General features: G+C 57.2%; 1 protein-coding gene across 1 annotated transcript; it reads right to left on the reverse strand.

Moving 5' to 3' along the window:
- Positions 1 to 3,025: 3,025 nt before the first annotated feature.
- On the reverse strand, positions 3,026 to 10,789 carry LOC104261960 (solute carrier family 2, facilitated glucose transporter member 9-like). Its single transcript, XM_059821350.1, has 12 exons — positions 10,460 to 10,789; positions 9,313 to 9,411; positions 8,671 to 8,831; positions 8,466 to 8,590; positions 8,059 to 8,204; positions 7,846 to 7,978; positions 7,288 to 7,475; positions 7,049 to 7,159; positions 5,789 to 5,890; positions 5,167 to 5,242; positions 3,500 to 3,627; positions 3,026 to 3,265 (listed from the first exon to the last, which is right to left on the reverse strand). The coding sequence occupies exons 1-12, from the start codon at positions 10,787 to 10,789 to the stop codon at positions 3,026 to 3,028; spliced, it is 1,839 nt and encodes a 612-aa protein (XP_059677333.1).
- Positions 10,790 to 17,713: the final 6,924 nt, after the last annotated feature.

Raw genomic sequence — 17,713 nt, forward strand, 5'->3', positions numbered from 1 at the left:
TCAGGTGAGATTTTGGGTGAGCGAAGGCACCCCTGTTGAGGTGACAGGGACAGTTGGTTGTTAGGGCACCTGGTGAAACCAGTGCAGGAAGGTTTTAGCCTCAGAGGCTTAGTGGGTCCCCATCATTAGCAGGATCCATCCCCCAGGAGCTCATTCCTGCTGGAGCCATAGCAACCGTGAGCACTGGTGGGACATGAATGCTCCTTGGCTTGTCAGGCCACAGCCTGGGGACACTTGCTGCCTCACCAACCACTGGTGCTGGCAGAGGGACACCAAGGTGTGTCCAGCAAGCGTTCATCAGCTCCCCGGTCAGGCTGTGACCATTCAGCCTGAGCCAGGCACCCTCCGGGAGAGCTTCCGTGCAGGAAGATACCCAGTGGTGGGCCATCACCATTTCCTTGAGGAACCCATTTCAAAGTATCTGGAGAGTTCAAACCAGGGTCTTCTTTCCCACTCCGGTTTGGGTGGGGTGAGCTCCAGCCCTCCACATATATACCTCAATGCTTAAACTCACCCACCCTTTAGCACTGCGTACATCACGAGGAGGCACTTGCGCATTTGTGGAAAGTCACCTTCAGCTTCATTTCCACAAACTTTAAGAGGATCAGGAGCATTTCCAGGCATCAAAGTAATTTCCCAGACTCTTCTTTGCACCTTCTCCAATCTTTCAAGGTCTGTTTGGACACTGCTAGAGGATACAGCCTTACCCTCACCAAGCAAAACCAGTGCTTTTGGAGGCCTGAATCCAGAGAGCTGCTTTGGAAATGGGGAAGCAGCTTGGAGCCCACCCACCCATACCCCTCCCAAGAAGCCTGCAGTGGAGCGGCTGGGAATGCCTCCCTGGGCAGGGCAACCAGACGGAAAGCCCAAATCCTGCATTTCCAAGAGTGTCAGACCCATGGTGGGAGGCCAGCTTGGACTGACAGCTCCAAACAGAGATCCTGTCCCAATATCCTAAAGAAAAAACAAATGATAAGCTAGTGTCCCATGAGCATGGGGTTTCCTCACTCACACCCTTCCAGGTTCTGATGGAAGGAGGATGGACATGCCCTTTGGCACAGTACCCTCACAAGGATCAAGAGCAAACACACCCAAAAGGCACCATAGGATTTTGCCAGTGACCTTCAGTCCTTGAAAAGAGGGGACTTCTGGCTCTGGTTGTGTCTGAAGCCCTGGCAGAAATGGGTCCTGACCCCACGTTTCCCAGGTCTGTCCCATCTCACCAGCCAGCACAGAGCAGTCCTTCCCCATAAGGCAACACTCTGGCTCCTCGGCCACACCAGGACCCTGGGATGGGGGGCTGCTCCCAGGGGGGCCATTGCCTCCCACATGGAGGGCAGGGGTCATATTCCAAGCCGCCCCACATGCTGGGCAGAAGAGATAAATAAATACCAGAATAAATAAATACAAGTGGCAAAGAGGCCTGAAATGATGCTGTCGTTTGCTGGGAATGAGAGACACAAGTGTAATTTAGGTTTTGATATTATGAAAGTCTCGCTGCTCTAAAACAGCAGGGCACTCAGTGCCTCATTAATAAAGGATAAACTTGGAGTCTATTTACAATGCACTTTTTGGGGTTATTTACACTCCATTATACATATGTAATGCTGCACATATTTACCGCTCTGTTCTGCTGCCGAGAGCAGCCGAGTCGGGAGGGAGATGGAGTGGGAAGCGGCTGATGCTGTGGAGCCATGACCCCTGCTTTGACTGATGTCCTTTAAACAGCTCGAGCTGCAGAAGAGCCCCAACCCTTCGGCTGAGGATGGAGGGACTGGGACTGGGCACTGGGGGACCCAGTATAGCCCAGTCCCTGTCCCCATGGGCCCAGCACCCACCCCCCCACCCCCCCACCCCCAGCCCCGAGGCACCCCAAGGCTTTGCCAAGCGATGCAGAAAGGGTTCCTTGCATGGGCTGGAGTCCAGCACACCAACAAGTGACCACGAGCACCAAACATGCAAGCCATGGGCCCATCACGGAATGGGGAGCTGGAAAAAAGAGGGCTAAATTATCTGCAACAAAATAAATCATCTCTTTGTTGGCACTAGAGGTTTTGGCCATGCAGCCCTCCCCGCCACCCAGCTTTTACCTCTTACCAGAGCAAAATATTGTCGTTTCCCTGCAAACGGCAGCTCTCCGAGGGTCTGCTGGCCTGGGAGCCCCCAACCCCATGGTGTTTGTGGGAGCTGCCGTGAGGGTTCTGGGCCATGAGTGTGCCCATGGCAGTCCCAGGAAACAGGGTAGCCCCCACCACAGGATCCAGGTCAGAGATGTGGGAGAGGTTGTGCTTGGAAACCACTCTGGGGTCACAGAAATTCATGGGGTGCAGAGGTCCCATGGGAGCACTCTCTGCAGGGCCAGCATGCAGGGCTGGGCAGCGAGGGGCTGCCAGAAGGCTGGGGGGGGGCACATGGTGGCTGGATGGTCACCCCCAGCTCTGAGCTGCTCCATGTCCTTTCTGCAACTCAGCCTGTGTTTGCACGACCAACGTGGCGTGAGACGAAAGAGCCCAGGAGCCACCCTGACCACCCATCCTAGGAAACGTGGGGTGACTCTGAACTTCCCAGCCAGGCACAGTGGGGAGGGGGATAAGCCCTCCAACCCATCCTGCTGCTCCCCGGCACTGGAGAAGCATCCACCCATGCCAGCACACTCCAGCTCACTGTCGTCCCAGGTTGCACTTGCCAGATGCCAGCTCTGGAGGCAATGGTCTTTATTGAACACCTTCTGCGGCCAGCTCTTGGCAAGTCCGTGTGCCCAGGAGCACTGTGAACACCCTGCCCCCGGGAGGTCCCCCTATCTGGGGGAGGGCATCCCTTCCAGCACGGGGGCAATGTGCAGCGGTCAGTGCAGCCCTGGCACATCATCGGAGCTCATCCTGGGCACAGGCTGCAGTGTGGTCCAGAGATGTCCTGGGAGACACAGAGCTGATTGAGTCCGAGCAAACTGGCCCTCACTTCCCTCTGCCACCCCCGTCCCCCACAGCCCAGCTGGGACGGGGGTCCCACGGGGACGGGGGGCAGGTTAGGGCAGGCTGGAGCCCGAGCCCTCCAGGGAGCTGCTCTCCAAGGCCCCGTAGCCATTGAGCTTCATCATCCCGATGAGGTGGGTTGGGATGAAGGGGAAGGAGCAGCGGGTGGCGAAGATGTGGCTGATCTCCATGAAGGTTTTATTCTTGGTCTCGGGGACGACAAGGTAGACGTACAGGGCCACCAGCAGGCAGATGCCACAGAAAACCAGGTAACAAAAGGCACCAGCTGTTATCTGGGGACAACGAGAGAGCAGGGACAGGGCACAGAGCCAGGAACCCCCGAGCTGGGCATGGCACGAGGCAGCATCCCCTCCCGTCACCCCTCCCTGGGCTGGCTCCGGCCAGCACTGAGCTGAGCCAGGAGCATGGACATCCCTTGAGTTAAGACTGGCTTGGCATCCTGTCCTGGGGGAGCAGCAGGGCCATGTCCATCCCCTCCTCCTCCCACAGCCCCTGCGGACCGGTACCTGCAAGAAGGGGAAGATGAAGCCGACGGTGAAGTTGCAGAGCCAGTTGAGGGATCCCCCCAAAATGTAGGCGGCCGGGCGGTGCGACTGCGTGAAGAGCTCAGCTGTCATGAGGAAGGGGATGCCAGCTGCAGAGGGAGGGGACAGATCGAGGGGACAGGCTGCCTCAGGCACCCCTGGGGTCGACAGATCCTGCCCGTCTCAGACATGTGGCCAAAGGGCTGGAGCCCAGCAAGACCCATGGGTTGAAGTCAAAAGTGGTGGTGCTGGGAGGGCTGGAGGAGACAGGGACTGCAGGAATGGGTGGACCAGTGTCCTGCTCTTGGTCTCCCTTTGGGATCCATCTCCATGGGTGAGTGATGTCCCATACCACAGTTGCACCTTGCTGGGTGCTGAGGCCAATTTCACAAGTTACTTGATTGGAAAGTTTCAGACTGAGTCAGTATCAAAGTGGAACATTTCATGTGGATCCTCATTTTACAATAATTTGCCTAAATCCTGATATATTAAATCTCATATAAACCACAGGCGTAGAGAAACATGTTCCTGGTGCCCTCCGTAACGCCCTTCCCAGCCTCCCTTTATCAAAACTGTTTAGAAAAGTTCCTTCTATCGGTTAGCTAAAGACTCGGACACTGTGGCTGATTTAGGCAGGAAAGAAGCAACCACATTTCCAAGCATTAGAATTTCCCACGGGACACAGAAATGTCATTTTCTAACCGGCTTTTCCCATGTACAGTGAAAAAAACCAGAATGACTGAAGATGATTGCCCAAGCCAACCTGGCTACTAAAAACTGGACATGGATTGTGGCTACTTCTCCTAGAAGGACTCAGCCCTTCCTCCCATGTGTCACTGAGCTGGCAGCCCTGGCACCTAGGACTGTCCCTTTGCTGGAGGGCAGGATCCAAGGTCCACCGTACATCCCAGGGCACATGGGGATCTGGCAGGGGACAGTATCTGATGTGGTGACATGCCCGGGGTCCCACTGCCTGGGACAGGGCTGACTGGGACCTCTTTATAGAAGATGTTCCAAGGGAAAATATAAACCAAAAAAAGTGCTAAGAAGTGAGGGAGGAGTGGAGCCCCGACGGACTCTTACTCACAGCTCGCCCAGAATAGAGATATATATTTTTTTGTTTTAAAACTCCTATTCATCATTGTTTGTGAACAATGAGCCATTAAAATCCTAATTAAAGATGTAATTACAGTGAATAAAGTCCGGGCTGAGGATGAATTACAGATCTGCTAACAGCTCTGCTAATACATCAACTGGGTAAACCAGTCCAGGTTTCACTCCTCGTTGTTTGAGCCTGCTCTCACACCGCACTTGGTTAAGGGCAGGACGATGGTCTCCAGCTGCACTGTGATGGGAGCAGTGACACCTCCAGAGACATCTGGTGAAGGTTGCCAGGGCTTTCTCCCCGCTTGGCCCGGGAGCACGGATGAGGAGGAGGAGGTGGAGCATGCCCCATGGAAGTATGGGGCTGGAGGGGCTTGTGGCAAGGTCTCGCTAGTGGGGTGCAGCATGATAAACCAGGACCTGGCTGCAGGGAAGGGGCCAGAGTACTGGTCCTGCCACCTGCCTGCAAACCCCACTGCCCCCTGGTCCCCCGGGACCCCCATTCCCGCCCCACCACCCTCCGGTCCTGCCAGCCCCAGACCCACCTGGTCCCATGCAGAAGCCGGCGATGATGCCGACCACGCAGGTGACGCCGACATAGCGCATCCAGGGCAGGGTGGTCTGCAAGGGGACACAGGGCCTGGGGACACCGCCGGGGCGGTGGCCCCGAGCTTCATAGCCAGTGTCCCTGGGATGGGGCCTCATGCCTGCCCCTTAGCTTGGTGGCAGCCCTCGGGGACGGTGGCCATGCAGGATGTGTGGGGCAAAGCTCAGCATCTCGTGATGCTGAGACATCCCCAGAGCTGTAGGAGCATCTCCTGGGAGCAGGCAGCAGCAGAAGGACCCTGCAGACCTCTCCACTTCCCCTGGTATTTCACAGCCACCTCCCTGGGGACAACTATTTCTGCAGAAAAGCGACCAGAAGGGGTAGGATTTTTCTCACGTGAATTTCGGTTTTTTGTTGTTCTTTGCTCTGAATTTTCCTTAGCTTGAACTTTGAAGGCAAAACATTGCTTGGAAAGAGCTGTCTCACCTCTCATTACCATGCACACTGCCTCCCCCGGGGTGATACCCATCCCTTCATCACCCAGCCCTCGTTAATGCACCCAGGGCTTCCAGCCCCAGCCACGTCAGTGGACCAGAGCGGTGGTGGTGGCTGGACCCTACCTGCAGCAGCAGGGAGATGGTGATACTGGCCGAGCAGATGCCCATGGCGCAGAAGCCGGTGATGATGAGAGGCCGCCGGCCCAGCTTCTCAATGGTGAAGCACTGCCGAGGGAGAGCAGAGACCGACGGGGTGGTGAGGAGCTCCCACCGGGGTGGAGGCATCCCTGAACCCCAGATCCAGCTGCAGGTGGGAGGATGCTCCTGATGGCATCTGGTGGGGTGGGGGCAGCCCCAGCTCAGAGCTCCAGGGTTGGGGCCAGGGCATTGAAACAGCCAGGACTCTGGGGTCCCAGGATAAGCATGCACCAGGCAGTAGCAGAGTCCCATTAGGGTGCAGGGTCTGGGCTGGCTGGGGTGGCCCCACGGCCACATTCACACCGGCGCTGAGCAGAGGTGCCAAGCTGGGCACGGGGTGTTTGCGGGGCAGCGGGCAGAGAAGGCAGGGCGCGGGCAGGCAGTGCGGCAGTGGCTGGAGCAGGCAGGGTATTGACAGCAGAACAAATGCCTGTAATTTTATAACCAATCTCGGTGCGTCCGTCGGGGGCCGTTTGCGGGGCTGCTCCCAAGCAATCCAGCTGCACACTGGGAGGCTGCCAGGGGCTGGGGCGGCCCCATGGCTGGGGCAGTGGAGAAGGGGGCACCCTTCAGAGGGGCAAGGGGGTGACTTGGGGGCCCCACTCTGCTATGGGTTGAGCTGTGGGGCGAGGGGAGCAGCCCTCCACTCAGCCCTGGTTTTCTGGGAGAAGCCACTCCCCATCCATCTCTCTAATTGTCAGGGAGTGGATTTAGTGCCGGGTGGCTCCGGCCAGCCCCAGGTGACACTCGCAGATGGGACGAGGGCCATAAATCTGCCTGGCCCAGTGCTAACTCTCCAGCTAAATGAGGCCTGGATGGGGGGGCCGGGGCGGCTAGCCCGGGGCCAGGCCGGTGCTTGGCTGGGGGCGGGCCAGATGGGGACATGTGGCTCTGCTGATGGAGTGACAATGAAATCGGGAGCCGGAAGGAACCACTTAGCCCCCTCCATCACCCCCAACCTGCTCCTTGCCTGGTGTCTCCCCCATAATTCTCCCACCCCTCCTATATGTGACCCAACAAATTGAGCCCCTCTCATCCCATCTCCCCACCCCGTTTCCCTGCCAAACACTCTGCCCCCAGCAAAGGGGCTGAGCTGTGGTATGGATGGAATTTGGGGGGGGGGGGTCCATCCAGCACCCATCCTGGCACTGAGGGGCTGCCTCTGTCTGTCCGTCCATCACTCACCCCGATCAGCCCCGCGACAACTTCAATGGCGCCAGTGGCCACAGTGGTGTAGGGGATCTGGGACACGGGGATCCCGGCGTTCTCAAAGATGGTGTTGGTGTAAAACCAGATCTGCCGAGGAGGGGACTTAGCGTGAGCTGGGGGGATGGAGCCATGGGGCACTTGGTGAAATGAGCTGCCAGGTCTCAGCTCAGCCTCTGCAGAGCTGGGTCCTGGGGTGACGACCCCCCAGGGCTTACAGCATCGATCCCCGAGAGCTGCATGCCGGCGTTCACCACCACCACCGAGAGGGTTTGCCAGCGGACGGAGCGGTCTCGCAGCAGCTGCCAGACGGAGACCATCTCCACAGAGGAGAGCGACCGCTGCTCCTCCTTCATCTCCTCGATCACATCCTGCACGTCAGGTGTGCCCAGGAACCGGCGCAGCGCTGTGGGGAGAGCGGGGGTCACGGGCCCACGTATCCCCATCGCAGGGTGGATGCTCATAGGTATAGCACAGGGCAGGGTCTTGGCTCTGCCCTGGCTCAGCCTCCCCAGGGGACCTCCCTGACCCATGGGGCTGAGCACCCATAGGAACTGAGGAGATGCCTGACACCATGGTGATGGGCAACCTGGAAATGCTATGGCGCAACTGGGTACAAGAGAAAGGCTGAACCATAAGGACTACGGTGGACTGTCAGGTCTGGGTGTGAAAGGATGCTGCAAGGATGCTGTGAGGATGCACCTTGGTCTCAGGAGACCTTGGACCAGCATCCAGCACCTCCCAGAGCCAGTCCCCACCCCAGGACAACCCCTCACCCTCAGTGGCCCCGCAGACGTCGTTCCTCTCTATCAGCAGGTACCGTGGGCTCTCGGGGAAGCAGTGTAGCAGCAGGAGCTGGAGGAAGGCAGGAACGACCACCACGGACAGGAAAAGGGGCCAGAACCTGTCCTGAGAGGAGTCAAAACAGGACATGTCTTGGGGAGGGCAGAGCAGGGTCCAGCACGCATGGGCTGGGGTATTGTGCTCACCTCACCCAGCAGCTCTGGGAGGCCCAGGACTTGCGCGAAGAAAACCCCCAGGCAAATGAAGATGCTGGGCATGAGGCCCAGGAAACCCCGCAGGTTCTTGGGGGCGATTTCTCCCAGGTAGAGGGGCACCACGCTGAGACAGATACCTGGGCAGGACAGGAGGGACCAGGATGGAGAGGCAGCCAGAAGGGTGCCCAGCCAGAACCTCAGTGCATCTCCTCCCATGCCCAGCACCATCCACAGTGGGGACCCTATGGCCAGGGAAGTGGACCTGTCTGCCCCATGGAGACCCCCCACCACAGAGCCTGTGGCCATGGGGGATATGAAATCTTCTCCAGCCCCCTGGGAATGGGCTGTAGGGGACCGAGCCATGAGGAAGGGGCCACGCACAGCCCCACAGTACCTACCTGAGTGGAGCCCCGTGATGGAGCGGCCGACAATCACCATCTCAGGGGACCCCAGCTCCCGGCTGAAACCCATGAAGCCACCAGCCAGTAGGACGAGGAGAGCACTGCGGCTCAGCGTGCCATTCCTAGCAGGGCACAAGCAGCAGGGCAGCCCCTCCAGCCCCATCCCATCCCTCGACCACCCCACCCCATGCCACCCCCTTACCTGCCATACCGCTTCACCAGCACCCCCACCAGCAAGGAGCCCACCAGCCCGCCCAGGGCAAAGATGGAGACGGTCAGGGAGTAGAGAAGGGTCAGGAGGCCGGGAGTCAGCCTGTGCCCGTACCGCTGGGACCACGTGGCATTGTAGAAAGCCTTTATGTGCTGCGGGGCAGAGAGAGAGACACACGGGCACCAAAGGCGTTGGGAGAAAGGGGAAGACAGGGGAAAACAGGCCCCATAGAGAAAATGCCATGGGTTTAACAGCATTGCAAGAGATGCAGGGCCGAACATGACTGGTGATGACTGGGATGTGCTGGTCGGGTTGCTTAGCCAGCCTCAGCACCGGAGGGGTTTAAGGACAACTTAGAGATGCCGCAGGCACAGCTGGAGCTGGAGCAAGGAGGTCGTGGGGAGCTTTCCCCAGCTCCTGTCTTCCAGGGGGCACCAGTTCGGGGGGGTACAAGAACACAGAATCCCATCTCCCTCCCATGCCATCCCTCTCCTTGGGCTGCTCTCTGTGGGCAACTGCCCAAGGGAAATGCCAGCATTTTGATGTGGGGCTGCCAGGTAGCGGTCCCTCCACCCTCCCCGGGAGGGACGCAGAGCCCTTCGCCTGCTCCCGGAGAGTCCGGCCCTCCCTTACCGCCGCCGGCGAGTTCACCACGGCCAGGTTGTAGCCATAGAGCATGGAGGAGCCGAAGGACACCAGGAGAGTGACTGACAGCAGGGGGAAGGTGAGGTGCTGGGAGAGAGGAGGAGGGATCAGCACAGCCCCGCCGGCAGAGCCAGGGGCCAAGGTCACACACGGCATGAGCTGCATTGGGTCACTGCCCCTTTTCTAGCAGGGATCTCCTTGTCCCAGAGCAAAGACCCCAGTGCAGCGGAGCCCTGTGCTGCGCACTGCTTCATGCAACTGCCCAGCACCCAGCCCAGCCGATCCGACTTCCCCGTGGCCGGTCTCGTGGCTGCGGCATGAGGCTTTACTCTGGTGGTGGCCCAGCTCAGGCTGTTTGGCCCCGCTGCCTGGCCCCAGCACCCCTGACCCTGGCCTGGGAGGGGGCAGCCGGCAGAAAGGGGCAGGCAGAGGAGGGAGAGACACCCATCCCCTCCCATAGACAGGGGCACCCAAATGGCGCTGCTTGCGAGCTGCCCTGCGCATACCTCCCTGCCTGGGAAGCCCAGAGCTGCTGAAAGGTGCAGTTCCCCACGACGGGTCCCCAAAACGCCACACGCACCGGCCTCCTAGACCCTTGCCCTAACCAGTGCCTCCATCGCCTGCTCCAGCTGCAGGGGGGACCTCACTGCGGGGAGCCGACGGCTGCGGAGGGACACCCTGCAGCCCCGACCCATCCCGGGGGATTGAGACCAGCCCACCCCGGGATCGGGGTGTCCAGCAGGACCCAAGGGGCATTTAGGTGTCCCCCCCCCATAGCCGCAGGGGCACCCCTGGGTGCTGCACCCGACTGTCTCCCCCGGAGCAGTAAGCGTCCCATGGCCCCACAGTAACGGGGCTGTGACGGGGTGCGGGTGGGTCTGCGTCCCCCGGGAGCAGCCCCGCGTCCCAGCACCCAGACCTCAGCCCCGCAGCAGGGAGCGCACCCCGGCCCTCCCCGCAGCCCCCCCAGCACGGTAGCCAGATCCGTAGCACGCAGCAGCTCCCGGCTCACGCACAGCAAATCCCCGCTAATCCCACCAGGAATCCCGAGCCGGGAAAGGGGCGGGGGGGGGTGTCAGGTCAGGGGCTGGGGGGGGGCACCGTGGGGCAGCCCCCCAGCCCGCAGGGAGCTCACCCCACTGATGTCCCCGCCGGGCTGCGGGGTCCCTTTCTCGACGGTCGGGGCGAGGCGGCAGCCGGAGCGGGGGGAGGGAGGAGGACGGGGGGAAGAAGGCAGCCACAGTCCGGCGGGCTGGCTCGTCTCTTCCATTTTTAGATGGAAGGAGAGGGAGAGGGAAGGAAAGGCAGGGCAGGGCAGGGCAGGGCAAGCAGCCTGGGTGCCCCGGGGCTCATTGGAGGCGCCTGGGAGGCCGGAGGAGGAGTCCGGGGGCCTCCCCCCGCGCCGGGGGTGGGGGGGCAGAGGCAGGCCGGTACCTCCGGGCTGCCCAGCCCGCCGAGGGGCCATGGCCAGGCCTGGGGACAGCGGGCCCACCGATGTGATGCTCTGCCACCGTTGAGAGCTCCCGCATGTCCCCTCCAAATGGGGGTGGCCCAGGGAACCGTAAGCAGGGTAGCATCCCTGCTTCACCCTCGAGGCTGGGGACGATGGGGCAGCCCCACATCACCCAACACCCCCATCAGCCCCCCAGCCCCCCTCCCACCCTGTCAGACCTGTGGGGCAGATGTGCCCCATCCTCTGCGACTCAGGTAGAAGGGCTGGTACCCGCATGGCCATGGCTCAGGGCAGCTGCCTCCCTCGAACACGGAGGGGCACAGCCCCCAGCCCCAGAGAGGAGAGTCTCGGCTCACGGCAGCTCAGAGGAATCCAATTTTGCTGCGGCCAGGAGCTGCCTCCCCTGCTGCTAATGAAGTGCCTTTAATTAGCAGCCTAATAGCAAGCTCTCAATTTGCCGAACAGCCAGTTGAAAGGATGGGGACCCCACTAAGCCACGGCTAGCAACAGCTCCAAGGGCTTAAAAGGGACAGGACCCGAGTGGCTGGCCCCACCTCAGAAGGGGTCCTGTGGGGAGGGGGGCAGAGGAGCAGGGCTGGGAGAGCCCCGCGGGCACCTCTGGGCCTGCCATGCCCAACCCCAGCTGAGCCGTCCCGGGTGAGGGAGAGCCCGGGCACCTCATCCTCCCGCACTGGATGCTGCAGCTTCCATCTCCTCCCTCCACATGAGCCTCCAGCTCTCCCCGAAAGACCGTGCCCTCTCGCCCAGCCATGAGCCCTTCCCAGCCTGCTGGTGTTCAGCTTTTCCCAGAGCAGGAACCTGCTCAAGAGCTCCTATGCCTTGCTCAGGCTCAGTTTCTCCATGTCTCAATCAGGGCATCGCCTTTACCTTTGTGCAGGTGTGCTGGGCGGCTGCAGAGACCTCCATGACAGGGCCATGGTGGGGAGAGACCTGCAGGGAGCCGCAGTCCTTTGAGGTATGGTCCCATTTCCTTCCCAGAGCAGAAGGATGAGGATCCATTTATCAGACATGCCCATGGGTGAGATGACCCGGCAGGAGGAGGACATGCAGCCTGCAGGTACCAGCCATGCCCAAAGCACTTGCAGTGCTGCAGAGCAGCCCAAAATACCCCCAGGTCTCACCCCAAGCCCTGTGCTAAGACAGGGCAAATCAGCAAACCTGGGACAGGACAATAAGCTAGGCCATTCTGTGTGCCACAGCCATTCTCCCACTCTGGTCATCCAGGTACATGGCTTGTCTCTGGGACCAGCACCTGGAGGGTTGAATGTGTCCAGTCCAGTGGTCTCTGCCACTGGGAGAGGAGGAAACGGCAGCAGCCACCTCCCTCCCCATCCTGAGCCATCTCAGCAAGCACCCACCCAAAAACCCTCCTGGAGCTTCCCAGCCCCTCTTGCAGTGAAGCCCTTACCTGTCCCCAAGCCCCGTGCTCAGCCCCACAGCCACAGCCCCCCTCCAGCCACACAGCCTGATGCTGGGGACTGAGCAGGGACATCCTCAGGACAGTGCTCCAAGCCAGGGGGTGGTCGCTCCCTTGATTTAGGGGGCAAATCTGGGTTACTGCCACCGGTTCCCAGCAGCGACAGGGATGCCGGGAGCAGAGATGTACAGGTGAGAAACACGTGCTAAGGGAGGAAGGAGAAGGAAAGCCTGGGGTGCCAATTAAGGGCCACCAGGGAGCTGGGTTAATTGGAGACACTCCTGTGACCTGACCCGGTGACGGTGGCACACGTAAGACAGGGACAAGTGCTGGCAAGAAACACCCGCTGTTCAGTGCTGTGAGAGAGCTCGTCTCCACAATTTACAGGCATCCTTGTTACTTCCCTGCCTCTGTGCAAGGGCTTCCTAGCTTAAACACCCCCCTTGGCTGAGAAAGCAGCTGTGAGCCCACAAACCACCCTCATCCCCTCCCACCGTCACTCCTGGGGGCTCCTGTCCCAGTCTTGCCTTGCTGCTGCCATAGTCCTCAGACACAGTATTGGGGCTGTCCCCGTATCAACACTCCACACCGTGGGATGCTCACACACCTCCTCTCCTCGGGGCATCACACACGCAGCGCCTGTGGCACGCAAAGAAACCCAGGAGGACCAGAAGAGGCAGAGCAGAGAGAAGAGCTGGTCCCAGCACACACCCTGCACAGAGCGATGGCATTTGCCAAGGCTGGGAGGGTGGAGATGCTGTTGGGAGCCCCATGCTCTCCTGGGGGCTTCCCCTGAGCTGATGGTGTGGTGCTGTGCAGGGTCCCAGCAGAGACAAGCTGCCCACGGCGTGGGCAAAGGCAGGATCCAGCCTGCCCCAAGAAGCTTGCGTGGAGGGGAAGGACAGAGCCGGCCCCGCCGCAATGGCAGAGGACCTGGTGCCTCCTGCCTCCCTGCCCAGCTCCCCAGGGCCAGGCACTGGGAGCCACGAACCAGCCATGCAGAACCTCGCACCAAAGACATAAAACACTCACAAAAAAATGGTATGGGGATTTCTGCAGGACTGGGGAATGCGGCGGCAGGGAAGATGCACTGGGAGAGTCCGTCCCCTTTTCCAAGACGAGCTGGAAATCCCTCGGAGAGTTCATGGTCTTCAGTGCTGCCTTTTGGTGTTTGCCCAGCACCATCTAGTCCAAACTAGAACAAAGTCCATGAGGAAGGAATAAGCGGCTCAAATAAATGTAGGTGAAAAGATGCATTGCTTAGCAGCCACTGATGCCTTTCCCTGTGCTGGAGGAGAGGGAGCTCGGCAGCATGAGTGCAGCAGGCAGAGCCACTTGCAGACATCGCTGCAGCTTGAAAGGTCAGAGCAGTTTGCCAGCACTGGCCTTTAGGAGTTGACACAGCAGAAATGGAGACGGTCCGGCAGTCTCCCTCTCGCTGCGCCCTTGGAGGAGAAGCCTTCATTGATCTGCCTTTGTAAATGCCAGCAGGGTGCTTTGGGCATGGGACAGGGAGTTTTGGACACATCAGCTGCGTGGTGTTAACCAGGGGCTTGAGTTTTCTGCAAACAGCAGTGGCCTCCAGAAGAAAGTCAGCAGTGTCCCTAGTGAAAGCACTGCTCAGGCTGCTGTCTCTGCCTTTTTGCAGTGGAAAGCCCATCCGACTCCATTCTCCAGCTGTGGGAAGGCTATTTACCTGTATAGGTAAGGCCTTTTCAAGCCCAGGTTTTCCTGGTCATATTCCTTATCCAACTTCAGTGGTCCCCGGCAGATCAGACCCACAGCTAAGCAACCACTCTGGCTGGTTTGGAGATTTCTAGCTGCTCATACCAGCCAGGAGCATGTCAGCAATGCACTTAGGAGACGAAGCTCAGGATGGGAAGATAACACTGGTGAGAAACAAAGAGTATCCCTTGGGGATACAATGAATGTGTGCTCAGGCTCTCTCAGGGCCAAGCAAAGTGGCTGGTACTCACACACATGCACTGCCAGGAGCTTGCTAGAAGAGGATCACAGTCCTGTCCATCAGATGTCCTCAGCTGTTCTCACCAAGGAAGCATCAGGCAGCAAAGGGGGCAGGCTGAGACCTCAGATTTCTCCAGCCCGTTAGTGGGTTACGATAGATTTGCATGGAATAGTTGGCAGGAGCAGGATCTTATTTTCCTCTGCTAGTCTCCTCCTCCAGCAGTGCAGGTGCTTTCCTCCTGGGACAGCGTCCTGGGCAGGGTGTGCATTGGCTGTGAAGCAACTTGAGCACTTGGAAAAGAGAAATCTTCTGGCAGGCACAGCTATACAGACAGAGCACCAAGCTCTCAAGCCCAGGAGTGGCACCCTACTCCCACCAAATGTTGAATCATTTCCACACCCTCCTGGATGCTGACAGGTCTGCCATTGCACGGGGTGGGGGGCGCGGAGCTCCGCCACACAGGGCCTTTGAGCAAAGGGGGCCCGGACTGCGGGGCCAGGCGCAGCCCATACCCCGGGGGCTGCCAGGACAGTAGGACAGCTCGCCCGCAGAAATCAATGGCAGCACTAGAGCATGTCTATCTGCTCAGGGATTTTGCTTCCCCAGCCAAGCTGCCTCCTCTGCCCAGAGTTTGCCATCCTAACCCTCCTCAAACCGGTGCAACACCACCCAACTGCTGAATTTGTCCTAAACATTTTTTGTAAGAATTACATTAATTCTAGCCTAGCAGGTCTAAACTGGCCAATTTCCCCCCCTTTCCAAAACCTAGCTTACCATACCCTTGAAACCATGTATATAATAAAAAAGCCCCAACAGAAGATTTCATTTTAAAGCTGTAGGTTGATCAAATGCTGTTAATTTGAAGCTATGGTAAACATTACTTTCCTCCTTCATTTGAAGTGGAAATAAGGCACACATTTTTAAACAGAAAGGGTAATTAACCACTGAATCTATTTAAGATAAGCTGTCTGGTGTTCATTCTTTTCCAGTGGAAATTTACAATTGAGATTGCTTTTCTTTCTCAAAGACTCTTTAGTACTTGAGTTTTTGAATGTGATGCCAGAATTGCTGAGAGAAGTTTTCCAGCCCATGCCTTGCAGCTCAGCACTGTCCCACTCCTAGAAATCTGGAATAAATACTCTGATGCTCATCTTTAAACATCAAGGAGAAGAAGGGGAAAGACTAGCTAAGGAATCATTGGAAATAATCCACAAAGAGAACCTGTTTCACGTAGGACTGGGCAGTATGTGTGTTGTTTGGGTGCACAGAGACCTGGGACTGTGAGCACAAAAGGTAAGGAGTCTCATTTGTGTGTGGGGGCAGTCACAGGTTGTTTTAAGTCAAGCTGCATCCTGCATTACAGACCGATCCAAAACGATGGATGAAGGCTGTCACTGCAATTCCTCTTCCAAATCTATTATCCGATGGGCGGAAAGAGCAGGGAGGGAACAGAAAAGGTTAAAGCGGTGTAAATATATATATACACACACACACACACACAGAAAAAACCCAAACCCTTGCCAAACAAAGCACGCGGCTGCTGGGAACCCTGTCACAAGGAGAGACGGGGATTGGGGGTGACAGGAATCCTGCTCCCAGCGCTTCAGAAAAGCAGGAGCCTTTGCAATCTCCAGTCCCCCGCTGGCTCCCAAGAATGGAGCCAGCAGGGAGAGAGACGGCAGGAGCGCAGCGTTTGTTTGTTTTCTGACCACCCCAGGAGTCAGGATCTTAAAACTGCAGTGGCCTTTGTTTTAAAAGGGGCTGTTAAGTAAAACGGAAAGATCCAAGGCTGCTATCCGAGAAGAGTTTTTAAGAGAAAGGTATTCTGAGGGCAAGGGTGCTTGCGTTAAAATTCGGGCGAGCTGTAAGCACGACAGCATCCCCGGCAATGGAGCTGCGTGGCAGTGCTGCGATATGTCAATTACTCACTCATTATTGAACAGCAGGATTCTGATTAGCTTATAAAACAAATTTGTGCTTCTCCTACTAGGATCTTGCAACAGTACCCAGAAAAACACAAAGTCTTTATAGCTTCTCCCCCCGACTTTTTTAATGGGCAGGATGGCTCCAGCTCTTCTGTGTCAGTCACATCCATTCTCTGGCTTACGGGGCAGACTCATTTGCCCCAGCCAGAGGCCATCAGCTATGAATGGAGAGTTTGTTAATTAAAAAGTATGCTGTGGTTTTAGGGATAAGTGTTTTTTCCGACTGCCAGAGCAGGCTTTTATGCTGCATTCATCAATGCGCGGCAGCTCTGAGGTGGGACTGGCTACCGCAGACTGCGTGTGTCCTGTGAAGCTGTATCTACCCAGACCTTGGGGCAAAGCTGCCCACCTCATGGCCGCAGCACTTCCAGGTGTTCACACTGCAAATGTCGTGTACAGTGCACGCGTAGCAGAAATGTGACTCACATACATGGGGCTTGAGGAAAATACAGGCTTGATATTTTGACAGTGTCCTTCACCCCAAAAGGAAAACAGGAGAGATTCACAGCTTAATCTTTGTATTTGTATTTAAGTTATTTTCTGAACAGTTAAAAAAAAAAAACCACACTGTTACCATGATCCTAGCTCAAGTGAACATTAGTACATTAACTACACATCACCGTAACATAATCACAAATTCAAAGCACTCATTACTTAAGAATCCAGATAACAAATATAGCAGAGTAACAAACAGAAAACTCTGGAGAAACCATGTTCTTTCTCACCTCTCCCACTTCCACACCCACCTCAGCCTGAGCAGGCAGGAGTGATGCAGCATAGGCTGGCCTGGCAGGCATGCAGCTCTCCTAAATGTAGTGATATAAAATGACTGGGAGAAATGGGATCTATTACACTTGAGGTCCACATTATTTTTCTGCCATGCTAAAACTGTGGCTAGGCTGAGCCCTGCAATGCCTCGCATAATAAAGACAAAGTAGCTGAAAGCAAAGTCTTACGCTCAAAAGCAGCTCCAGATTTTCGCATTGAATTGCCCAAAAATTCTCACAGCTAGCTCCTTGTAAAAGCCACTGCAAATAGCCTGGGACAGGCTGGCCTGCCTTCCTCCTGCACATGGAGCTTTGCTCAGACGTAAACCAGTGCTTGAGTGCCAGCAGATTAAAACACTTTGCCTGTAAAGACAACAAATTGTTATTCATCATACAGGTACGAGTAGAGCTGCTGTGTAATGAAGACTGGTATTTCATGCTGATTTTCTGGCCACAGCTGCACTTGGCTCCTGCTTGAGCAGAAATCAGGGTATCTTTTAGGGTGATAGGCTATTAAAAAAAGGGACCTAATTAGGAGTTGGCTAAAATATGTAAAGGGCTTGTGGTACACCCATGTACATCAGCATCCCTCTGATTTTGAGAATATCAGCTTAACATCCCTAAGGATTAACCAGTGTTGCCAACTCCCATGTGATATCCGCTGGACAACAAATGTGGAAGCCCAGCAGTCTTTGGGAACACGCACAAAGTCATGGGAAGAGTTTTCTGACAAGACAAAGGATGAATTATTCTGGCAGTGTGCCAAGGCTCACCTTGGGA

Source organism: Gavia stellata, chromosome 9 (genome assembly GCF_030936135.1).
Source record: "Gavia stellata isolate bGavSte3 chromosome 9, bGavSte3.hap2, whole genome shotgun sequence".
In the NCBI taxonomy this organism is placed as follows: domain Eukaryota; kingdom Metazoa; phylum Chordata; class Aves; order Gaviiformes; family Gaviidae; genus Gavia; species Gavia stellata.